Source organism: Lynx canadensis, chromosome C2 (assembly GCF_007474595.2).
Source record: "Lynx canadensis isolate LIC74 chromosome C2, mLynCan4.pri.v2, whole genome shotgun sequence".
NCBI lineage: Eukaryota > Metazoa > Chordata > Mammalia > Carnivora > Felidae > Lynx > Lynx canadensis.
In genome coordinates this window covers 133,604,601-133,631,667 of record NC_044311.2, presented here as the reverse complement: position 1 = coordinate 133,631,667, position 27,067 = coordinate 133,604,601, and the positions used below count along the sequence as shown (strand labels likewise).

Below are 27,067 nucleotides of genomic sequence, written 5' to 3'. Positions count from 1 at the left end.
TGATTTAAACATATTTACTTTTTGACTTATTTCATTTGATAGTTGTGCAGCATATATATGAAAGATTATCACATAACTACAAATATAGATTGATAAGCAAGGTGAAGAATTATAGGAACAATTCTAATTTATAATTTTTTTCTTAATTAAACAGAAAGCATGAATTGAACACATCTGTGGTGTGGTTTATAATCAGTCTTAAAATTGACCATGAGCACAATTAGTTCCTGAAATGTACAAAGGTTGTAGTTACAACTTTCTACACTTGCTCTTCTTTTATTTGTTGCATTTTGTGCTTCTTGTATGACATTAATTGAAGATGAGTGCTCCAAAAACAACCAAAGCTTAAAAAGTTACCTATCCACTCGGTACTCACTTTAAAAGACAGGCAGTTGGCCTGTTTTCCAGGAGCGACTCAAAAAAAAGGCAACTTGACTAAAGAGGCTTCTACTAAGCAATCCCAATTCAAATGTTCTTTGATAAAATTCAAACCTTCAAAGTTTAACTACATACTTTGAAGTGCACTCAGAGCATATTGGAAGAAAGTGCAGGCTACAGAATATTTTTTAATCTATTTTATATAACTAAGTTACTCAAAGAAGAAGAAAGCAACATTCTTTTTTTGCTATGGTTTCCAGGCAGTTTCCAAAAGCTTTTCAGGGAGAATATGATACAAGTGTGCCATCATGAGGTAACAAAGGTGATGTTTCTTAATATTTAGAAAAGAATAATGAATGCCAAAGTTACACACATAGCTTTAAGCCTATATAATGATAATTGATAAACTTAAGTAGAGGGAAATATGTAAGATGAGTTCAATAATCAGAAAATGTACTACGCCTATTATTATTTGGTCTTCAATGTCATGGAGTTAATAATGTTCATGGTAAAGTAATGTCAGTGCATCTCCAAAAATAACCGTGGAAGTATCATGTTAGTGTAACAATTTGTCCTAAAATAAGTTACAAGGTCATGAATTCTTTTTCCAAGTCACCATAAATTAATGGCATGAGCCTTGGCATTAGAACTGAATTAATTCTTTAAATTTGCCTTAAGTACATATCAGACTGCATTTTTAGTTTTCAACGTCATGGAGGTTTTGTGTTAAGTGAACTTTGGTATCAACAAACCATCCATGTCACTAACTTTCTTAAGTCTCTAGATGCTCATTTTTCATTTTTATTGGCTCTCTTCGCTATTTGATTTTTAAAATTAGCATTATATTTATCTTGGAAAACAAATTTAAAGCCTTTGTGGAATAAATGTGGACTAATCAATCAGTTAATCTATCCTTATCCAGCTAGGATTCAGGCCTATAAGTTGTTTTGTTCATCATTCATCCTTAATGATGGTGAGCCCAAAAGCCTAGTGCACTTTACCTCAGCACCAACCTGATCATCTAATAGCATAATTTCTATGTGAAAGCTTGTGTCCATCAATCTACATTCCCAAAAAATTAATTTAAGAGAATTCTCTCTCTATGAAATTGACCCTTGTGCACTCTCTCTTTCTTTTTTCTCCAGCTGTGAGCTCTAATTCTAGTATGTGTTATTAATAGAGTCACATTAATGTTGACTTCCTCACATAGCTTCCTTTTTTAGTCTTTAGTTATTTAGGTCTTATGCAACTTATAGCTGACTGTAGCTGAACCAAGAGTTTTTAAAATTGTTTTTCTCTTCTGATTAGAATGGCATCAGCAGGAAAGTTCGCTTTTTAGCTGACCTATGAGAAGGAAAGACGCTGACTCACAGCCTTTAGACCAATGTTCAGACCTATTTGGAAGTTGTCAACCGTCTCTATAGATTGTTTGCATGCCTCTGTATGTGTGCACAATAGACCTCGGTGGATGGGCATAGATCATGTTTGTTTTATATATCCTGGAGAGTTCAGTGCCCTATGCAAGCGCACAACTAGTAAATATTCAGCCAGCAGAGGGAGCTCTCAGTAGGTTCTGAGAGCATAACTTTTAGGAATCCCCTCCCATTACAGGCACCTTTCAGAGAGCTCAGTAAATGCCTGATATTATTTGACAGGCTCATTTATCTCCCACTCAGGATTTTTTTTTCATGCTGCACCGTAAAGCACTATGCAGTCTAAAAAGTCATAATCCTGAACGCCAGTTATCATACTTATCCATGGCTGGGTTAGATCTATTTTGCTGAAAGGCTATCCCCCTTCATTGTCTTGTGTAATATTAGGTTCTCCAGAAACGTCCTGAAATTAAATGAAAGAAGAATGTATGAGAAGGCCCCTAGAACGAGTCGACACCTTGAAATAATAATATTTTGGCATTCTGAACATTTCTATTATAAGTACCTCAATACTATCGTGGTTTTTGGGTTTTTTTTTTTAAATGCTTTCAGAATATGCTTCTTAAGAATACTCTTAACAGTCACATGCAAGAATTCATCAATGACCCTTTAGACCAGAACTGGATGTGCAGATTGCCCATTCCTACTGAAAGTCAGCAAATTCATAGCACACTGGAAAAATTGATCATATTTCTAAGGATAGGCTAAGTACTATGGTAAACAATCTTCGCAATTTAAGATAGTAACAGTTTATTTATCACATCCTGATCCAAGGGGCTGCCCTCTGTGTAGGCATCCAGGAAACCAGCTCCTTTCTCATCCCCTCTGTCTCTTGTCCTCCCCTGGATCCTTTGCAACCCACTGACAGACAAGGAAGACTGTCTCAGAAGATCTTTTTAGGAATCACATCTGGAAATAAACATAATGACTTCCGCAACAGTTTCATGGCCAGGATCTGTCACATGGCCCATTATTGGAAGTGCAGCCTAGTGATGGACCCAGAAGGGACTGAAAAAGGGTGTGACAAACCTACAACTATCCTGCCACCAGGGACATAACTCAGGTTGTTGGAAAACTTTGAATTTTGTTGTACAACACAGAGCCGCTCCCAAATGTGTAGTGAATGGGTATGAAGAAGTGAAGAATTCCTAAAATGTTTCCAGATTTGCGAGTTGGTTTTATAAATTCTTAAGCCAGTCCTGTTTTGTTCCCTTTTCCTTCTATCTTTTTTGCTTCTTTCTATTTGTCATAGAATTCTATTGCAATGTGCCCTATTTTAATTTTAAGAACAGTGAAAATGATGGAATTTTTTAAAAAATCCTGTTTCTTCTTTTATTTACAGTTCTGCACACACATGCCCCCCCTTTTAGTCCAAAGAGTAAATGATAACATCACGATAGCTGTATATATTGAGGTATCAGGTAGTATACCCCTGTATGCTCAGGAGTAAGAATGCCTGGCTTTGAATTGTCACTAATAATCTGGGAAAACTTTTGCCAGTTACTTAACCCCTCTGTGCCTCACTTTTCCCACCCATAACTTTGTAAGGTTGTTGTGAAGATCACATTAATACATACATAACACCTTTACAATAGTGGCTGGCACATAGTAAATACTCCATCAATTATAGCAGTTACATTTTAGGACTGTCAAGATTGATTGCTCATCAAATATAAACTATTTAAAATAACAGTGGACTTGCTTACACTGCCTGTAATCTTGAAGTCCATATGCTTTTTTGACAAAGTGATTGGAAGGCTCCATATATCACCTAAAATATAAGCAGGCACTATTTTCACTTTTCTAGTCATTGAAGCTAAGGGATTAATTGTCCCATTTATTTGGCATGGTTTGCAGACAGTTGAGGGTGAATGAGAGGTTTCCTTTTACAACTAGAAAATTACTTAAATCTGCATTAAATAATCAGATATTTTTCTGTTTATTTTCAAATCATACAAATTATCCTTAATCATCTTTATTTGCTCCAGTAAGAATTACACATAAGGAGATTCAGTTCTCTCAACAAGTCACAGTACTCTGCATTTCCTTTCCCAGATCTCCGAAGATTTTTCAGTGCTTAATGCTTCTATCTTAGATTATCTTTTCTGTTCTCCAAGTTTGTTGCTTATTTGTTGTTTTGTTTTTTTGTCTTCAGCTGGGAGTCAGGTTATCAAGTTATAATCCAATGCAATTAATTCCTAGCTCATTGTTTTTAAACAGACTGAGTCTTACAATTTACAATCTTACACTCTTACAATCATAAAGTGATTTCTTATGCTTTTAAAAAAATACCAAAAATAGCAAAAAGCCAACCAAAAGCAAGAGAGTTCTGCCAAGATTTCTATAGGCTGTTTAATTTGTCAATTTTTTCCTTTGTCCATATAAAATATTTGTTGTCCTATAATAGCTTGTATTTAATTACTTGACAGAAATGTTGTATAATGTTACAGTGAGGTTTTCCACCCATTAGCTTATTCTAAGTCTCACGTTCTAAGAGCAGCAATTTAATATTAGTAATTTTTTTTAATCTCCCTATCCTCCATTCTTCTGGCCTATAAGGAATTAACAACCTACCAAGAGAAAAAGGACACATTCTAGGAGTAATTATTTTAAAATGTAGTATCAAGAGTATTAAGTAAAAAGTATATAGAAAATAATCTAAGAAAAATTAAAGATTGTGAAAAAATGGCTTTTATTTTTTAACACATAGTATGCATTGTAACTGTAAGGGGAACACAAAAGTTAGTGAGGTATGGTTCCTGTTTTATGCCTTCAGTAAGATTTTAAACTAGCTGGAAATGATTCAGATATAAATTAAAGACAACTAATAACACGAGACATCAAAGAGAGTATATGAAGTAAATATGCTACAAGAATTAAAAGAGGAAAATGAGTAGTCATGAAACACAGAAGACATATTCAGGAATATTGAATGACAATATTGAGATAGCAAATTCATACAAAAGAAGCAAGAAGTTTAAAAGATGGGTGGAATAGATCAGATGGATGGAATTTGCTACAGGCCACTGGCACCACATATATCATTTGCCTGGCCATATTGTGATCATTTTCAGGAGGACATAGCACAGAATGCATATATTTAAAATTCACCCTCCCTCCAATTTAATCAGGAAAATAAGACCAAAAAATAGTAGCTATTTGTCTAAATTAGGAGTTTATAATTCAAATATATTTATTTCCTTAAAAATGTGAAAAAATAGGGACACCTGGGTGGCTCAGTTGGTTAAGTGTCCTACTTGGGCTCAGGTCATGATCTTGCAGTTTGGGAGTTCGAGTCCCGCATCAGGATCTGTGCTAACAGCTCAGAACATGAAGCCTGCTTCAGATTCTGTGTCTCTCCTCTCTCTGCCTCTCCCATGCACTGCTCTGTCTCTCTCTATCTCTCAATAATAAATAAACATTAAATAAATTTTTTTGAAAGGTACTCACTTTAAAAAAAATGTGACAAATACTAAAAATGCAGTTTAGGTATGGGCATTTAGAAGTAAAATGCTTTTCTAAAGGAATCTATGGTGAGTTATGAGCAAGTATATGAAAATAGGCAATAGATTTTAAACATGAGATCTGATCTACTCCTATTGGATCATTTCAGTCATACAGATTCAGTCATAACTGTTCTGTGAAGGGTTCATTAGCCAATTTGAATCCCATTTCACTTGATAAAACTTTCCAGGACTGTTTTTTGTCTAACATGACTTCTCATTTTTTTCCACAGCCACAGCTTGTGATGGCAGGTTTTTGTTGACTGGAACTTCTGGGTCCTTCCAGGCTGTTCATTACCCAAAGCCTTCTAAATCAAGTGTTGTTTGCCAGTGGATTATACGGTAATATATCATTTTCTATTCCCTGTTGTTAAGTCATAAAGTCTTTCCCTGATACAATAAGTCTTACCACCTATTGTAGTCTATTTTTTAACAATCATTTTCACTGGCTATGAAGCAGTCTTCCCAACTGATAACCTGTCCTAGAAGTTTCTCTCTCATTCTTCAAAAAGGTGTTCTATCCTATGGGTAATACTGTCTAATTAATGGGGCCATCATAGGATTCTGTGGCAAACTTTCCCCCCTTTATGATTGGCACAAATCAAGGGTTGCCAAAGTGAACAGCACACATTTATATCTATATACTGCAATATATAATATTTCCCATTACTTGCATCCTGGCCACCAAGGATTCTTTTCTCATTATGCCAGCATCTATATGAAAATGTCCTCTGATGTGATTTAGTCATGGCAGATTAAGAGTTGGGGACACCCTCTATACACATCCTACTAGACAATAGTAGCTAGATCTTGAATAACACTAAGATCAGTTAGCATGTCAAATACATGATATTGACCTCCAAGCTCTTAATTCAATCCACTAATTCAATCATTATGATGATCCAAATAATTAAACTGCTGAAGACTGATTGACCTTAATGTTTATCTAAGCATTTTGCACACAGGAGCAGTATCTGATGTTCCTCCCAGATTCCAAAGGAAAATAATTTGTACGCAAATAAATAAAAGCAAAGCTGAAATAAACTCATTATAACTTTTTAAGTTCAGTTTAAATAAGTTAATGAGCAATATAAATTTAAAAAAAAATCATCTTAAGCCACTGATCGTTTTTCTCCACAGAGCATGAAGAATAAACGTTCTCTGGAATTCACTTTGATAAATGACATTCTAGTTAGTTCATTTCTCTTAACAGCTGGGTAGGACTGTGGTTTCCTGATCCAACTTACTGTATAATAGTTTTAATCATTGTGATGACTCACTAGAAAACTAGGAGAATCAACATTACGACTGATTAAAGAAGGTTATAAGGCAATGCCAAACACATTCTTGCCAACTATGTATGATAGAAATGGTTCCATAAAGATTCACAGTGTTGTTTCCTAGTGTACATACCCCAGAGATAAAATGGGATATGAAGGGAAATTCGTATTTCCCTTCAAATTCATGAAGGGAAGAAGAACATTCTGTTCTCTTTAAATAATTTCTATTTTGGAGTTCAGCCACATGTAAGATATGTTTTCATGCTCTAGACAACATGTTACTTGTATGCCAAAGATAAGATTTTGTATTCAAAATGACAGCTCACTTGTCAAGTTAAGAATTAACCAATTTGGGGGATATTGTTTCTAATAGAATCAGATCAAATTTAAAAAGAAGCATTTATAAATGGCTATTAGCATTGATTACAAGTAAAATGAAAAATATTCTATTCCTTACTTAAAATGTCAGCAGAAAGGTTTAGAAAAATCTTAAATTACTTTCTCTGAAAATGGAAAGAACATGAATCCTAAATTATTTCTTCATGCAATCTTTGAAATTTTATTCACACCAAATAAATATAATGTAATTGTTAAATTTAATTGTTAAATGCTTAATCAAACTGGATCAAACTTGTAGGAGAGTTTATAAGGAGAACCCAACAAACTTTTGCCATAGTAGTAATATCATTTATGTAACAATCAAACTATGTTAATTAAGGATTTGTATGGTTCTATTCTTTTTTACTTTTTTTTCCATTACTTAATTTTTAAAACCATTTTTAAGAAATACACCATTAGTGCAGCAATGATTTCCAAACCCCAAAGGACCTAAAATGTTACCCTAAACACTGCACTTCAAGATGAAATCATGAATTAATTAATCATATAAACAACCTAAGTATTTTGTTTTTCTTCTTGAAACTGGTTACTACAATGGTGATACATTGTCTTTGATAGTTTGTTTTTCCTAATTATGATCAAAGGGGGTCATAAAGATAATCATGTTTCCTATAAGCTTGAAGACCATTAAATGGTGGAGAAATGTTTAAGATGCAATTAAACTATATTTTGGGCTAAACCAGCCCATCGTTGGAATTATATTAAAACTACATTTAGCAGAGAATCAAATATGAAGAATATGAGCACCTGAGACAATCTGTATGAATTCAAATCTTCCCTCTACAGATTCAAAATATGTGATCTCTAGCTAATAACTAAATCTCTTTGACCCAAAATTTCTACATCCTTAGAGTTCAACATCTCTAAATTCAGAGGCCAAAGTCATTATTAAATGTAGTAATGACTGTAAAGGGCTTACCCCCATATTAAATTATCAAAAAAACTGGGCTTTAAAAAGATTAGCTATTGATACAAAAATATAAAATGCATAAGTTATATTTAGAAAAATACCCATTCCCTTAAAAATCAAAAGATAACCATGTCTACATTATAATAAACAGATATTATATTTTCTAATTAGTCTTCTATCTATAAATGACCAAATTTTTATTGCAAGTTGGCTTTTCTGAGTCAGAAGAAATACTCACTATTTTCTCTCTTGTACCTTCAACTTTATACATAAAGAAAAGTAAAGGAATCCTGAAAGCAAAATTTCCTAAGGAGCTTCTCTTGTATCTCTCAGCTTTATAGCTTAAAAATAACACATGAAGGAAAATTCATTTTATTCTTCCCTAAAGACATCAAAAGTTCAATTAAAAAACTAGAAATCACTCTGAAGCCTACTTCATTTCTTCTTCCCATGTCTTCTTAAACTTTGACACTGGAGTCCTGAGGTCGCACTACCAGGCTCACTCACCCACCTCTAAACTGACCTAACCGAGGCAGAATCTGTATAAATGGCTGCCACCATTTGCAAGAGCACATAAGAACTGACAAGATTGCATATATAGAAAATCATAAAAATACACACATACAGACAATATGTTAGAACTAATAAAATAAATCAACAAAGTTGCATATACAAAATTCATATAAAAAATCCTGTGTGTTTCCATACACTAACAATGAATAGTCCAGAAAAGAAATTAAGGAACAAACCTATTTACAATAGCACCAAAAAGAATAAAGTACCTAGGAATAAACTTAACCAAGGAGGTTAAGACTTGTACACTGAAAACTACAAAACATAGTTGAAAGAATTTAAAGAAGACACAAATAATGGGAAGACATCTCATGTTCATGGATTGGAAGACTTAATATTGTTAAAATGTAATAATATATTAATGTCCATACTACTGAAAATGATCTATGGATTCAATACAATCTCTATCAAAATCCTAATGCCATATTCTTACACAAATAGAAAAGAAAGAATTCTAAAATTCATATTAACTCATAAAAGACCCTAAATAACCAAAGCAACCTTGAGAAAAAGAACAAAGCTGGAGGCCTCATACTTCCTGGTTTTAAAATACATTACAAAGCTACAGTAATCAAAACAGCATGGTACTAGCATAAAAACAGGTACACAGACCAATAGAACAGAATAGAGAGCCCAGAAATAAACCCACACCCTATGGTTAAATGATCTTTGTTAGGGGTTCCAGGACTACACAATGGGAATACAACACTCTCTTCAACAAACAGTGTTGGTAAAACTGGATATTCACATACAGAAAACTAAAATTGGACCCTTATCTTACACCATAGAAAATCAACATAAAATGGATTAAATACCTAAATGTATGACCAGAAATCATAAAATTCCTAGAAGAAAAGATAGGAAATACATCATGCATACACCAGCCACATACCACACATGAATAACACATATAGCACACAAATACACATAATATTCACACAAGACACATACCACACACACCACATATAAACAACACATATACAACAAACACCACAAATACAACACACATACCTATTGCATGTATCATACACAAACACCATTTGGAATACCACACATATCACACACATGAGACACACTCAGTACACACATAACATACAAACACCATATTCACCCCACACATAAACAACAAATATGCAATCAACACACATACCACAAATCCACCACACCCATATCAACCAAATACCACACAATCATATCTCACATACATAAAAAAAAATAGAACTCTTCATAACATTAGTCATCACAGTGATTTCCTTTAGTTGCATAGACAACTAAAGCAAAAATAGACAAGTGGCATTATGTCACATTAAAATCATTCCACACAGCAAAGGAAGAAATCAATAGAGTAAAAAGGCAACCTATGGAATGGAAGGTAATGTTTGCAAGCCATATATCTGATAAAGTGATAATACCCAAAATATATTAGGAACTACTACAACTACATAGCAAAAAAACAAAACCAAACAAAACAAAAACCAAATATCTAATTTAAAAAATGGACAAAAATCTCAAATAGTTACCTCTCCAAAGAAGACATACAAATAGTCAATAAGCATGTGAAAAGTTGTTCAATATAAACAATCATCAAGGATATGCAAATTAAAATCACAATGATTAAAAAAAAAACCAGAATGTTATAAATTTGGTGAGGAAGTGGAGGAAATAGAAACACGTGCACTGTTGATAGAATGTGAAATGGTGTGGTAACGATGGAAAACAATACAGAGAGGTTCTTCATAATTTTACAACTAGAACTACTGTACGATCCAGCAATCCCATTTCTGGATATTTATCCAAAAGAGTCAAAATCAAAATCTCTAAGAGATATTTGCAATCCCACTGCAGCATTATTCACAACAGCCAAGGAGTGGAAACAACCTCAATGTCCATGACTGAGGAATGAATAAAAAAAATGTGGTACATACATACAAGGGAATATTTTTCAGTCATTAAAGGAAGGAAATCCTGTCATATGCAACAACATGGGTGAACTTTGAGGATATCATGTGAAGTGAAATAAGCTTTTTACAGAGGGCCAAATACTGCATGATTGTATTTATATGAAGCATCTAAACTATTCAAATTCATAGAGACAGAAAGTAGAATGCTGGTTTCCAGGGACAGAGGGAGGGTGAAATGGGGAGTTACTGTTCAATGGTATAGAGTTTCGGTAACACAAAGTGGAAAAAGTCCTAGAGATCTGCTATACAACATTGTGCCTATAGATAACAGTTCTGTATCATAAGCTTAAAAATTCATTGAGCATCAATCTCATGTTATGTGATTTTTAAATCACAATTAGAAAATACATCCAAAGTTTAGAATGCATAAAGAGTTTTGACAACTTGTTAAGAGTGTAGTAACCTATTTTTTGCTTAATTTAGTGTAAATCAAGGACTCTCCATTAAACTGAGCTTCGATGACTTTAATACATATTATACAGATGTATTAAATATTTATGAAGGTGTGGGTACAAACAAGATTTTAAGAGGTAAGTTAAAACAAATATACAATCCATTATCAAAATGAAAATATGTAGTAAACTCTTTGAAGTGATGTGTTTTGACTTTGACTTTAAACTGAATATGGACTTGAAATTTAAGTTACTGAAAGGAAAAGGCAAAACTGGTTTTCATTATAAAAATGAACAATTTAGTTCCCTATGTGATCAATCTTCTTAGTAGTAAAATGGTTACTACTTCATATTACCCTCTTCTAACTATTTTTTAAAATAAGGTGGAATTTTCCAAAGAAATATAATTGTGTCTTTGGCTACTATGCTTTGTTTGTTTCTCCCATTAAGCAAAATTCAGACAAACCTCGAAAACCATTGTTCTCATTTTCTCTAACATTGCATTGGTTATAAACTCACAGAATGTCTTCCTATTTTCAACATGCACTCTACTATTCATTCTTTTGCAAGACTATTATGAATACAGCAAGTAAAACAATGGCTACCCCAGGATGTAGGCTCATTAAATGATAGGTATAGGTGGTATTGTCCTTTCATAACCATTGTCATTATATACATGGACAGTAATAGAAGCCGAATAGAGGGCGGGGAATTCACTAATACACATGTGCCCACTCTATTCTGTCTGGTCCAACCGTTACATGGGTAGAAAGACAAAAAAATACTCTTGTTTCTATTATTGTGACCAAGCTTTAGCCATTATTAGTGTGGCATGAGCAATACCTGACAGAGCCAAATTTTTAGTTTTATAACTGCTTAGTTTGTGTGTTTCTTAGAGGAACTTTTTCAATAAAGGGATGCATCTTTTCTTTTTATGAGTATATAGTGTTGTGCAGCTAATAATTAAAAACAAAAATATAGCTTTTTCAAACCATAAATATGTATAATTTGTGGTTTTCTAACACTTAGGAGAAGAGACATTTCAATTAACCAATTAATCATTACTAGTGCTCATTGTACTGAGTGGTATAATATAGATTGATGAATCAATTGATAGAATAATAAATTGTTGGATGGACAGAAGGATGGATGGATGGATGAACAGATCTATAAGTATATTATAGTCATTCATTTTTTTTTGTAGCTTCTCTCTGGGAAACCAATCCTGGCACAATTAGGGTCTTTTCCAACCAGGTTACTGCCACCTTCCTTATAGAATCTGATGAAAATGATTATATTGGATTTACTGTGACATATACTGCATTTAATAGCACAGAGCTTAATAGTAAGTATTGTTTATTATTTAGCCTTTGAATTTTAAGATGCTTTAATATTGTAATGGAATTTTAAAAGTAGCAGAATTTAAAGTTTTAGAACAATGTCATAATTTGTTTTATTACGCAGGTTCTTTAATGAGTATCTCATGTATAGCTCTCTCTCCTTGATACTTAGGAAAATTGAGAAATTAGAAAATAGTTCATGTTCTTCAAAAGAATCAAATAATCAATTCCAGAAAAATTACAAAGTTTCATATATGTATACACACACATATGCATAAAATTAATTCTGAGAATATTCCAGAATATTGACCAATATTCTGGGTAAGCCAATAGAGATCAGATGTAAAATTAAAGAATACTAAGAAAAAGAAGCTTGCTTTGCTAAAGGGCTACTGGGATATAGGAAGCATATTAATTTAAGACAGTTGGCAACAAAAAGCTATTTTTTTCAACTAAATGGAATGAAACAGAATGAAGATGAATTAAAAAAGACTATGTGCATGACACTTAATTATAGATATACAAGACTGTATAAGACTAGATTATTTTTGATGCAATCGGTTACAATTAGTCACACTGTGGACTAAATTTGAAGTATTTTCTTCCTCTTTTTTAATTCACAGATTATGAGAAAATTAACTGTGATTTTGAAGATGGCTTTTGTTTCTGGGTCCAGGATCTAAATGATGATAACGAATGGGAAAGGATACAGGGAAACACCTTTCCTCCTTTTACTGGACCAAATTTCGACCATACTTTTGGCAATTATTCAGGTATAATTCATATTTAATTCAAAATCAAAGGGAAGCTGGTGTTTTCTGCAGTTTAATGTGAACAGCATTAAATTAAAAATAGTCTTTTCAGATTTTCTTTTTTAAAAAAATCATGGACTAACAAATGTTTTGAAGTGAAAATGGTAATCAAATAGGCCAGCAAATGAGAATATTTCAAAAGATACATTATTTTACCCAGTATATGCCTGAAATATGGAAAAGTACACAGAGGCTATTCCACATAAGACTTAGGTTGTTGGGAGGAGCCAAGATGGCGAAACAGCATGGAAGTTTTTTGTGTGTCTCGAGTCCATGAAATACAGCCAGACCAACACTAAACCGTCCTACACACCTAGAAAACTGATTGGAGGATTAACACAACAATCTGCACAACCTGAACCACAGAATTCAGCAGGTACGTGGTGTGGAGAGGTGAACTTGAGGACAGAAGCCGGCGGCAGGCAGGGAGCGGCGCTTGCAGGTGAAGAGAGGACGGAGACTGGGTGGGGGGAGCATACGGGAAAAGCACCCCTCCCCAAAAGCAGCTGGAGAGAAAGTGGAAAATTGGAAACAGACACAGGGACTAAACTAAAAAGGGAGAAAGGAGAAAGGAGACGGTTTAAATTCCATTAAGACTGTAAACAAGGGGAGCGCAAAGGTTGCAACTCCACAGCTCCATACCTGTAGGTGCTCGGGTGAAAAGGGCGAATCCCCAGGAGCAGAACGGGGTCCAGGGGGTTCTCGGACCACACGGAGAAAAGCGGTTCCATTGCTGGAAGGACATTTGGTGGAGACTGTTGAAGCCACCTGGTCCCAGCAGATCCCAGAAAACGGCCACATTCGCTGGTGCTGGAACAAGGTCTTTAAGGGTGAAGCCTGGTGCCAGATGTGTGCTGTAATTTCCCATAATCCCTGAAATGCTGCTGCTACACTATTGCTTGAAGTTTTTCTGGGCGGGCTGGCACCTGGCTGCAGTCTCGAGGAACCGGCAGCAGGATGCCGCAAGCGTTCCTGGGTGCAGCTGGCATTCAGCCATTGCTCGGTGAGACCCTCCCGCAGAGGGGCGGAACGGGTCAAAGCCGCAGTCTTTCAGAAGTAAGGGGCCGGGGAAACAGCCGCATCTGAGACAAAACTCGGCAGAGAGGTACGGCCTGGGGCTTGGTCACGGACAGTGAAGAAGCAGGGAGTGGATGAAACCTGAAGACAGAGGATGGGTGCGCGATTGCTGATCCGGGAGAACAGTTCCGACACTAGAGACTGGATACTTGGGTGACGCAAGGGTCACCTATCCCGCGCATGCGCATATGCATTTACCAGTGCGGCAACAATCCACCCCAGTAGGCTAGCAGCGCCATCTAGAGGAGAATGGAGCCATTACACTGAGCCCCACCCAACTGGACCAACCTCACTCTTCAAGAACACAAGTCTCACCTCCTACTTAGTTTAAGGACTATAAAGTGCTACATAGTCTGACTTCTAGGGGAAAATGAAGTAATTCCACTCCTATTTCAATCTGTTAGCAGGTCCTTCTATTCAATTTTCTTTCTTTGTTTTTTTCTTCTTTTTTTCTCTTTTACACTACTTTTCTTTTTCTTGAATACAGAAAGAAAAAAATTCATTTTTATTTTCAATTTTTATTAAAAATATTTTGCTTTAATTTTTTAAATATATTTTTTACTTTTGTGTAAATGTTTTCAAATTCTATCTTACTTCCATCATTTTATTTTAGTCTACTTCAGTGTATTCACCTTTTCAAAATTTCAAACTATTTCCTTTTTTTTTACTTTTTCTTTTTTCTCTTTTTCATTTCTTTTCTTTTTCGTGAATGCAAACACAAAAACTTCATTTTTACTTTCGATTTCTATTAAAAATATTTTCTTTAATTTTTTTTACTATTTTTTTGCCTATGCAATTTTTTTCAAATTATATTTTACTTCCATCATTTTATTTTAGTCTGCTACAGTGTATTCACTTTTTCAAATTTTCAAACGATTTTTTCTTTTTTCTCTTTTTCATTTCTTTTCTTTTTCTTGAATACAGAAAGAGAAAAATTCATTTTTTATTTTTAATTTTTATAAAAATATTTTTCTTCAATTTTTTTCTACTATATTCTTTACTTTTGTGTAAATTTTTTCAAATTCTATTTGACTCCCATCATCTCATTTTAGTCTACTTCCGTGTATTCATTTCTTCAAATTCTCAAACAATTTCCTTCCCCCACCTTTTCTTTCTCTAATCTGTCAAACCACTTTCAACACCCAGACCAAAACACACCGAGGATCTAGCATCATTTATTAGATGTGTGTGTATATGTGTGTTTTTAATTTTTTAATATTAATATTTTTTAATTTTAATTTTTTTAATTTTAATTTTTCTACATCATTAATTCCTTTTCTCCCTTCAAAATGACAAAATGAAGGAATTCACCCCAAAAGAAAGAGCACACAGAAATGACAGCCAGGGATTTAACCAACACAGATACAAGCAAGATGTCTGAACCAGAATTTAGAATCACAATAATAGGAATACTAGCTAGAGTCAAAAATAGATTAGAATCCCTTTCTGCAGAGATAAAAGAAGTAAAAAAGAGAATGAAATAAAAATGCTATAACTGAGCTGCAATCACGGATGGATGCAGAGATGGCAAGGATGGATGAGGCAGAACAGAGAATCAGCGATATAGAGGACAAACTTATAGACAATAATGAAGCAGAAAAAGCACAATGAAGCACAATTTAAGAATTAGAGAAATCAGTGACTCATTAAAAAGGAACAACATCAGAATCATAGGGGTCCCAAAAGAGGAAGAGAGAGAAATAGGGGTAGAAGGGGTAGGGGAGCAAATCATAGCAGAAAATTTTCCTAACCTGGGTAAAGACACAGACATCAAAATCCAGGAAGCACAGAGGACCCCCATTAGATTCAACAAAAACCGACCATCAACGAGGCATATCATAGTCAAATTCACAAAATACTCAGGCAAGGAGAGAATCATGAAAACAGCAAGGGAAAAAAAAGTCCCTAACCTACAAGGGAAGACAGATCAGGTTTGCAGCAGACCTATCCACAGAAACTTGGCAGGCCAGAAAAGAGTGGCAGGGTATATTCAATGTGCTGAATCAGAAAAATATGCAGCCAAGAACTCTTTATCCATCAAGACTGTCATTGAAAATAGAAGGAGAGATAAAAAGTTTCCCAGACAAACAAAAATTAAAGGAGTTTGTGACCACTAAACCAGCCCTGCAAGAAATTTTAAGGGGGACTCTCTGAGGGGAGAAAAGATGAAAGAAAGAAAGAAAGAAAGAAAGAAAGAAAGAAAGAAAGAAAGAAAGAAAGACTAGAAAGGACCGGAGAACACCACCAGAAACTCCAACCCTACAAACAACATAATGGCAATAAATTCATGTTTCAGTACTCACTCTAAACATCAATGGACTAAATGCTCCAATCAAAAGACACAGGGTAGCAGAATGGATAAGGGAACAAGATCCATCTATATGCTGTTTACAAGAGACCTACTTTAGACCTAAAGACACCTTCAGATTGAAAATAAAGGGATGGAGAACCATCCATCATGCTAATGGACAGCAAAAGTATGGAGTAGCCATACTTATATCAGACAATCTAGACTTTAAAATAAACACTGTAACAAGAGATGAAGAAGGGCATTATATTATAATTAAGGGGTCTATCCACCAAGAAGACCTAACAATTGTAAACATTTATGTGCCAAATATGAAAGCACCCAAATATATAAATCAATTAATCACAAACATAAAGAAACTCATTGATAGTGATACCATAATAGTAGGGGACTTCAACACCCCACTCACAGCAATGGACAGATCATCTAATCAAAAAAATCAACAAGGAAACAATGGCTTTGAATGCCACACTGGACCAGATGGACTTAACAGATATATTCAGAATATTTCATCCTAAAGCAACAGAATATACATTCTTCTCCAGTGCACATGGAACGTTCTCCAGAATAGACCACATACTGGGACACAAATCAGCCTTAAGTAAGTACAAAAAGATTGAGATCATACCGTTCATATGTTCAGACAACAACGCTATGAAATTCGAAATTAACCACAAGAAAAAATTTGGATAGGTAACAAAAACTTGGAGACTGAAGAACATCCTACTAAAGAATGAATGGGCTAACCAAGCAGTTAAAGAGGAAATTAAAAAGTATATGGAAGTCAATGAAAATAGTAGCACCACAACCCAAAACCTCTGGGACACAGCAAGGCAGTCATAAGAGGAAAGTATATAGCAATCCGGGGCATCCTAAAGAAGGAAGAAAGATCTCAGATACACAACCAAACTTACATCTTAAGGAGCTAGAAAAAGAACAGCAAATAAAACCCCAAACCAGCAGAAGACAGGAAATAAAAAAGATCAGAGCAGAAATTAATGCTATCAAAACCAAAAAGACAGTAGAACAGATTAATGAAACCAGAAGATGGTTCTTTCAAAGAATTAACAAAATTGATAAACCATCTGTCAGTTTGATCAAAAAAAAAAAAAAGGAAAGGACCCAAATAAATAAAACCAAGAATGAAAGAGGAGAAATCACAACACAGCATAAATAAAACAATAATAAAAGAATATTATGAGAAATTATATGCCAATAAAATGGGCAATCTGGAAGAAATGGACAAATTCCTAGAAACATATACACTACCAAAACTGAAACAGGAAGAAATAGAAAATTTGAACAGACCCATAACCAGTAAGGAAATCGAATTACTCATCAAAAATCACCCAAAAAACAAGAGTCCAGGGCCAGATGGTTTTCCAGGGAAATTCTACCAAAAATTTAAGGAACAGTTAACACCTATTCTCTTGAAGCTGTTCCAAAAAATAGAAATGGAAGGAAAACTCCCAAACTCTTTCTATGAAGCCAGCATTACCTTGATTCCAAAACCAGACAGAGACCCCACTAAAAAGGAGAACTATAGACCAATTTCCCTGATGAACATGGATGCAAAAATTCTCAACAAGTTATTAGCCAACTGGATCCAACATTAAAAAAATTATTCACCATGACCAAGTGGGATTTATACCTAGGATGCAGGGCTGGTTCAATATCTGTAAAACAATTAACGTGATTCATCACATCAATAAAAGAAAGGACAAGAACCACATAATCCTCTCAAAGATGCAGAGAAAGCATTTGACAAAATACAGCATCCTTTCTTGATAAAAACCCTCAAGAAAGTAGGGATAGAAGGAGCAAACCTCGAGATCATAAAAGCCATATATGAACAACCCAATTCTAATATCATCTTCAATGGGAAAAAACTGAGAGCTTTCCCCCTAAGGTCAGGAACAAGACAGGGATGTCCACTCTCACCACTGTTATTCAACATAGTATTGGAAGTCTTAGCCCTTGCAATCAGACAACACAAAGAAATAAAAGGCATCCAAATCGGCCAGGAGGAGGTCAAACATTCACTCTATTCAGATGACACGATACTCTATATGGAAAACCCAAAAGATTCCACCAAAAAACTGCTAGAACTGATTCATGAATTCGGCAAAGTTGCAGGATATAAAATCAACGCACAGAAATAGGTTGCATTCCTATGCACCAACAATGAAGCGACAGAAAGAGAAATCAAGAAATGATTCCATTTATAGTTGCACAAAAAACCATAAAATACCTAGGAATAAATATAACCAAAGAGGTGAAAAATCAATACACTGAAAACTGTAGAAAGCTTATGAAAGAAATTGAAGAAGACACAAAAAGATGGAAAAAGATTCCATGCTCCTGGATAAGAAGAACAAATATTGTTAAAATGTCGATACTACCCAAAGCAATCTACATATTCAATGCATCTCTATCAAAATAACGCCAGCATTCTTCACAGAGCTAGAACAAATAATCCTAGAATTTGTATGGAACCAGAAAAGACCCCGAATAGCCAAAGCGATCTTGAAAAAGAAAACCAAAGCAGGAGGCATCACAATCCCAGACTTCAAGCTATACTACAAAGCTGTCATCATCAAGACAGTATGATACTGGAACAAGAACAGGCAATCAGATCAGTGGAACAGAATAGAGAACCCAGAAATGGATCCACAAACATCTGGCCAACTAATCTCTGACAAAGCAGGAAAGAATATCCAATGGAATAAAGACAGTCCCTTCAGCAAGTGGTGCTGGGAAAACTGGACAGCGACATGCAGAAAAATGAACCTGGACCACTTTCTTACACCATACACAAAAGTAAACTCAAAATGGATGAAAGGCCTCAGTGTAAGACAGGAAGCCATCAAAATCCTCGAGGAGAAAGAGGCAAAAACCTCTTTCATCTTGGCCGCAGCAACTTCTTTCTCAACACGTCTCTAGAGGCAAGGGAAACAAAAGCAAAAATGAACTATTGGGACCTCATCAAAATAAAAAGCTTCTGCACAGTGAAGGAAACCATCAGCAAAACTAAAAGGCAACTGACAGAATGGGAGAAGAATTGCAAATGACATATCAGATAAAGGGTTAGTATCCAAAATCTACAAAGAACTTATCCAACTCAACACCCAAAAATCCAGTGAAGAAATGGGCAAAAGACATGAATAGATGCTTCTCCAAAGAAGACATCCAGATGGCCAACCGACACATGAAAAAATGCTCAACATCACTCATCATCAGGGAAATACAAATCAAAACCACCATGAGATACTACCCTACACCTGTCAGAATGGCTAACTTTAACAACTCAGGCAACAACAGATGTTGGTGAGGATGCAGAGAAAGAGGATCTCTTTTGCATTGTTGGTGGGAATGCAAGCTGGTGTAGCCACTCTGGAAAACAGTATGGAGCTTCCTTAAAAAACTAAAAATAGAACTACCCTACGACCCAGGAATTGCACTACTAGACATTTATCCACAGGATACAGGTGTGCTGTTTCAAAGGGACACATGCACCCCCATGTTTATAGCAGCACTATCAACAATAGACAAAGTATGGAAAGAGCCCAAATGTCCATTGATGGATGAACGGATAAAGAAAATGTGGTGTATATATATACAATGGAGTATTACTCGGCAATCAAAAAGAATGAAATCTTGCCATTTTCAACTATGTAGATGGAACTGGAGGGTATTATGCTATGTGAAATTAGTCAGGGAAAGACAAAAATCATGACTTAACTCATATGAGGACTTTAAGAGACAAAACAGATGAACATAAGGGAAGGAAAACAAAAATAATATAAAAACAGGGAGGGGGACAAAACAGAAGAGACTCATAAATATGGAGAACAAACTGAGGGTTACTGGAGGGGTTGTGGGAGGTGATGGGCTAAATGTGTAAGGGGCACTAAGGAATCTACTCCTGAAGTCATTGTTGCACTATATGCTAACTAATTTGGATGTAAATTTTAAAAAATAAAAAATAAAAGCAGTTAAAAAAAAAGACATAGGTTTTTGTCCTAGATTTACCACTAATTATTTACTAACTGGATGCATAGGAGGCAATCAACTTTCCTGAACTTTGGTTTACTTTGCCTTTATTTCATTTTCTGATTGTTTATTGCTAGCATATAGAAATACAGTTGAGTTTTGTATATTGGTCTTGGACCCTGCAACTTTGCTGAATTTGTTTACTAACTGATAGTTTTTAAAGACTTTCCTACATTTTCAGTATACAAGGTCATGCTATCTTAGAATGCAGATATAGAGATAGATCTCCTTCTTCTGAAGAACTGTCTTAGTCTGCTTAGTCTGTGTAAGCTTCTATGACAGAATACCAAGACCGCTTGGCTTAAACAATAATTGATTTCTGACAGTTTTGGGGTTTGGAAGTCTGTGGTCAGGTGGCGCCATGGACAGGTTCTGATGAGAACACTCTTCCTGGGCCACAGCCACCTGCCCTGACACTGTGTCCTCACACAACAGAGAGAGACAGAGAGTCAGGGAGAGACAGAGACAGAGCACTCTCTCTTATTTCTTCTCATAAGGTCACTAATCCCATCATGAGGGATTCACGTTCATGACCAAATTACCCACCTCCAAACACCGTCACAAGATGAGTAGGGTTTCAATATATAAATTGTGGAGATACAAACATCAGTCATAGAAAAAAGACTGTGGAAGAGCTGATTCTAAAGCATGGTCCTGAGAGAAATGGTTGTGATTAGTAAATACCTCTTCATGTGAATATCAGTTGGATTTCAGGTAGAAAGATAACATTGGAGATGATAATAGTTGATGGAGAAGTCCAGAAATCATGGGGAATTATCAGAAGATAAGGAAATCATACTGGGAATACTGCTCATGAAAACCTTAGAAGCATGTATTTATAATACCAAATTAATCACTGAATGGAGAGTTCAAATCTAGAAGTAATGCATATTTTACAAAGTAAGGAAAATTACAGAAAGGGCAGAATAGCAATTTTGGAATTTAGCTAATTTTCTTAAACAAAATCCATCCAACAATGTGATTTGTCAATAGGTTACGGATGAGAATATGGTTCAACTCCAAAAACACATACTATAATCTGCCTCTAACCTGATAGGGCTCTAGGCATTGAACACACAGTTCTCATATCACTACTTATCACCATAAAGCCTGTCTGGAACCTCCAAGTCAAAATCTTTCTTTCTGTTAAGCATTTTAAACACCTCTTTTGTTTTTCCTGTTATGTAGTATTATATTTTCTTACTTATTTTTTTCTTTTCACTACAGTATTCTCTTCAGAAATGAGGAACTTGTCTTTTTCATCTTTGAATTCCTAGTGCCTTCTCAGTGCCTGAATCTAATTAACATGTAAAAATATTTGGATATATGAATGAATGTCTTCAACTCTGACTCAATAAGTAATTTCTGAATGAGTTATTGACTGTGAGAAATTGCTTATAACATAAAAATAACCTGATGATATGTGCATTTAAATATATTATCAATGCCGGGATGCCTGTGTGGCTCAGTCAGCGAAGTATCCAACTTTGGCTCAGGTCATGATCTCATGGTTCCTGAGTTTGAGCCCCGCATCAGGAATCTGTGCTGACAGCTCAGAGCCTGGAGCCTGCTTCCCTCTCTCCTTCTCTCTCTGCCCATCCCCTGCTTGCACTGTCTCTCTCTCTCTCTTTCTCTGAGAATAAATAAACATTAAAAAAATTTCTTTTAAATATATTATCAGTGGCCACTTCTATTGCAGACATCAATATTCTCATTTTCATAACCTAAAAAGTAAATAGTTGATTTAATGTCATTGGGAATGACATCTGGAAAGAGGACATTAAAGAGTTCATTTTCTCAGGGCAAAAATGTATCTGACTAGTCCTGTTCCTTTGGACAATGGCCTCCCTGGAATAACAAAATATGGCTCATCACACTACTTCAACTTGATCAAAATATTGCATAATAAAAAATGACTACTTTTGATCTATTTTTAATCTATTTCCATAGTCATCATTAAAAGCCCCAGCTGAATAATTCTTCCACTCCTTTACTCAAGAAATATTTTTTTGAGCCCCAGTGCCTATTCAAGGCACTCAGTATATATCTTTGAGTAAAACGAAACCAGATTTTCTGAGATTATGTAACATATATAGTAAGGGGAAAAAAATTTTAATTTAAAAACTTACAAAATAGAAACTAAGCAATCTGCATGACAAATAATTACAATTTGTGGGTATTGTAAATGTGAATGAGTGCTCTGAGAAAATGTAGAGTTTGGTAAGGACGGCGGGTAGGGCAGGTGTGCAGGAGTGCTGGTGTAGACTAAAAGAGGGTGATCAGTTGGATCTCATAGAAAAGTGACATTCAAAAGAAAACTTTATGGAATGGAAGGAATTGACTATATAGATTATTCCAGACAAGGAAGAAGAAGAGCAAGAACTTTAAAGGGAGTATGCCTGACCTATTTGAAAAAAAGCTAGGAGGCCAGCATGGCTGATGTGGAATAAACAGGGCCAGTGGAGTGCAGATAATGATGGGTCTTCTATAGCTTTGGCTCTTTCCTTAGTGAAATGAAGAGTTATTGGAGGTTCTTGAGCATAGAAGTGATAGGATTCACACTGGCTCGTAGAATAGTGAATAGAAGGGCAAGAGTGTTGTCAGGGAGACCAGAGGAGAGTTATCACCCCACCCAGAGAAGAGGCCATAGGACTTTCAGATCAGTGGGACCAGATACAGTAAGAAGAGGTCAGGTTCTGAAAGGAAAGGCAACAGGATTCTGCTAACTTAGTTACCAATACAGAGCTCTGAACAAAAATGTGTTCTGTGTAGCTGGCCAATCCCATTAGACCAAAAATGTTTAGTATTGAAAATAATGACGTGCATAGTATAATACATAGTTACTCTTCTTTGAATAAGTGATTTCCCAGAGCCTGATCTCTATGGATAAATTAGTAATCTGCACAGCTAAAGACTAACCCCAAAGCGATAATCACCCCAGCCCTCTGAAGAAGCCTGGTCTAAAACAGTTAAATCATTTGACCAGTTTTTGTCTTTATTGTAAAAAAAAAAAAAAAAAAAAAAAAAATGTCTGTACCACACTTGGACAAGAGTAGTTAGAGGAAAGTACAGAAAGCATTTATATCTATTGACTATGACAGATACCTTTTATGTAGTTGAAGTCTTTGATGTTCAAATGATCATTTTTCTACTTTTATGTCATCATAATAAGAGATAAAATAATTCCACTGATATTTGAAGAATAGAAGTACATTACAGGTGAAAAATGGTTTCAGCTTGCCAACAGATTAAATAACTAAAGAAATAAGATGAAAATGACCACAGTGAAACAGGTTGAATGTCAGGTGAAGATTTTAAATAGTTGGGTCGGAAATGGAGTCTCAGGAGAAAGTCATGTAGCAGGAGTTATTTAAAATGAGACAAGTCAGAGCGGTTCAGAGCCCAGCAGAGGCAGTGGTGTAATGAGAATGGATGATAGGATTTAATAGGTTCTCTCCAACTCTCCTACCAGTGATTTCATAATCTACCAGACATTCCCCGCCCCCAGGGGCATTTTTTCTTCCAACCTGCTTTTTTATGTGTCAGAACATCCTACCTCTGAAATGGAAGAGAATTAAATCTCTCCTGCTGTTCCTCTTATCCATGCAGGGGATTTTTGTTCTTTGCCTTCACTTTAAATGACAGAAAAGTCTAAATGAAACAGATAAACTTTGAATTAACATTGCTTTAGGGAAGAACATCTAAGCCCCTTAACTTTTCGGTTCCTTCTAAAGAACTGTCTCCTGGTAGAGCACCGGCTCCAAATGTGTGCAGTGTGGATGCTCAGAGTTTCTCTGCACCTCTTAGAAGCAAAGGGAGTCAGTGGAAATGGTGGCACTGATACAGGGCGGCATCTTGGGGAGCTCAGAAGTGGTTCCTTTGTTCAGAACATTCAGGGAAAATGAGGTCAGTAACATGTGAAAACTTCAGAAATGTAGGGGTCACAAAAGGGCTAGACAGCTCAAAGCAAGTGTTTCTTTGTTGGTCTTTCTCGGAGAAATCATAATTGTTTCTAATGCTTAGGGGCTAGTGTAGTGTAGTGGTAAAACATCATTAAAATAGAGACTCTGAAGCCAGCTAGGTTTAAATCAGCTCTGCCCTTTAGGCAAGGTATCTGTCCTCTTTGCCTCAGTTCCCTCATCTGGGTAGTGGGCTGATGATAATAGGACCTGACTTTAGAGGCATATTTTGAACATTAAATTGCTTACTATGTTTACAAAAAATAAGTAAATAAATATAATAAGAAAATGGCAAGCAAAAAGTGCTGTAGAAATGCTAGGGATTATAACTATTTTCTTTTCATGTTGCAAAAGCATTCAACAGATAAAAATTGACTGCAGAGCTGTTTTCAGTGTTAGGCTAGGGAGAAAAATAGTTATACTGTTCAATTTTCGAAAGTATATTAAGCCTTTTAGATATCTGCATTTCATGTAGCACAGATACTTTCTTCTAACATAAGTATGACTTTAGTGTTTTCAAAGTAATATTTGTCTTTATTCCCTTAGCTTTCCTGTGATGTTGAATTTTAGGAAATTCATTAATACAAAGTCTATTAATATTGATAGACTTGATTTTGAACCATTCTGTAATGTAAAACTTACAATGTTTATCTCCTAGGTTCAGTTAATTTTACATAGGTGCTCACAACCCACAAAATGGTTTGTTTCAGGCTAATTTCCTCTTGAAAGGGATCTCCAAGTTTCCACAAAGTTCTACAGACTGTCCAGCTGCTGCTGTGTCTATATCACATTAGCACGTGTCCAACACTTTTTCTCCTTACTTGAGGTGTTGGGTGTGAAACAGTTAGGTTTGGTTCATGGGGAAATAAGCAGTAAAAGGGATAGAAAGAAGTAAGAAAAACCAAAGCTCCACAAACAGGTTCATTATATGCTTAGGTTAACAAAATAAATTCAATCTTCTGGGTTTTAAGCTATGAGGCTAATGGAAGAGTTCTTGAAGACATTTCAAGAAATTTGTAAGATTTTAGAAGAAATTATCATTTCACCGTAGAAATTCCCATGTGATTATGAAAAATATCTATCTAATCATTCCTTTTGTGTATTACTTTAATAAATTTAAAATGAACAAGTCAAATTGGTGTAATAAGAATAAATTAAGCAACATTCAGCTAATCCATATTGAAAATTCAAAAATGAACCAAGTGTATTTTTCTCCCCAAATCTAACAGTTTTAAAGGTCACATATGAATATGAATATAATACACAGTAAAATAGACTAAGTGAGGAACATCTGGGTGCTAAGTCAGTTAAGCATCTGACTCTTGTTTTCTGCTCAGGTCATGATCTGACTCTTGTTTTCTGCTCAGGTCACGATCTCTTCCAGGTCGTGAGCTGGAAGGAGCCCATGTGGTGCTTTACGCCGACAGTACAGAACATGCTCAGGATTCTCTCTCCCACCCTCTCTCTCTCTCTCTGCCTCTCTCTCTCTCTCTCTCTCTCTCTCTCTCTCAAAATAAATAAACTAAAAAAAGAAAAGAAAAAAACGGATAAACTAAGTGACATCAGAGAAAGTACATGTGCAACAGACAATTCAAAAGGAGTGGACACATATGATTGGGAGGATCAATAAGCACTTTCTAAAGGAAATGGCAATATGAGCTAAATGATTTCAAAAAATTAGTAAGATTTTGACAAGTACAATCGTAAGGAGACGTAGAGGGACAGAAAAACGGGGGAAAAAAGGCCCATATGTCTTAACATTTCTGGGGGTTGAAAAAAATCAAAATAATGTAATTTTGTAGAAGTTCTACCTGTAAATAGATGAATTATAAGAACTATGGCTAGAAAATGACACTGAGTCATAGTATAGTAGCTTCAACCATCATTGTAAATTTATGTTTGTTTAGTAGGAAATAAACAGATGGTAAATAAGGGACCAATTAGATTGTGCAGAAGGAGGCATTATAGGGCAAGGATGGAGGAGGTGAAGAATTCTCATGGAGAGTTAGAGAACTATGAATGAGACACACTTAAAAATAAATAGTCTCAATGATATTATAACTTAAATTATACTCCCAAGGTATTATGTCCTTATTAGTCCACCTGCTAAGATACTCCAACAGAAATATTGTGTGAACTTCTGGTTTCCATATTCTGAGTGGAACCAGACGGATGTACAACTGAGAGCTTATCAAATGTGAGGCAATTGAAATTGTGCCATATTAAAATTATTGAAGGCCAAAAGGATGAAAAAAAGCTTGAGAAGACTTAGAAAAGTCAAAATAGTAGCTTAAACATTTGTAGTTAACATAAATTCATTTATCCTTAATGGGCTGAGGAGCAAAATTTGAAAAAATAAGCACATGATAACTTACTCTTAGAAAAGAAAAGAATTTTCTAATTGTGTTGAAATGGAATGGGCTGCCTTGAATGCAATGATTCCTGCAAATCTGACAAACGTTAAAGACAGGCAAATGACCCCCACAGGAAAATATTGTAGATGAAATTTAAGGACATGAGGTAGACAAGTAAATTTTTATGTAAACAATATTCTATTTTAAAAATTCGTAATTTTATGAAGAATTTTCTTCATCTTCTGATTTGTTAAGTAGAGAATTTAGCTGATATCACAGAAATATTTAATATATTATTTTTCCATTTTTATTATTATATATTTATTAATATGTTA

At 35.1% G+C, this 27,067-nt stretch overlaps 1 protein-coding gene across 1 annotated transcript in view; it reads left to right on the top strand.

Moving 5' to 3' along the window:
• Positions 1–27,067, top strand: part of TMPRSS15 (transmembrane serine protease 15) — a 121,872-nt gene that overhangs the window by 27,888 nt on the left and 66,917 nt on the right. Inside the window, exons 6-9 of the mRNA XM_032594595.1 lie at positions 5,548–5,656; positions 10,861–10,967; positions 12,034–12,174; positions 12,793–12,942. Of these exons, the coding sequence (XP_032450486.1) occupies positions 5,548–5,656; positions 10,861–10,967; positions 12,034–12,174; positions 12,793–12,942 (507 nt within the window). The remainder of the gene's footprint in view (positions 1–5,547; positions 5,657–10,860; positions 10,968–12,033; positions 12,175–12,792; positions 12,943–27,067) is intronic.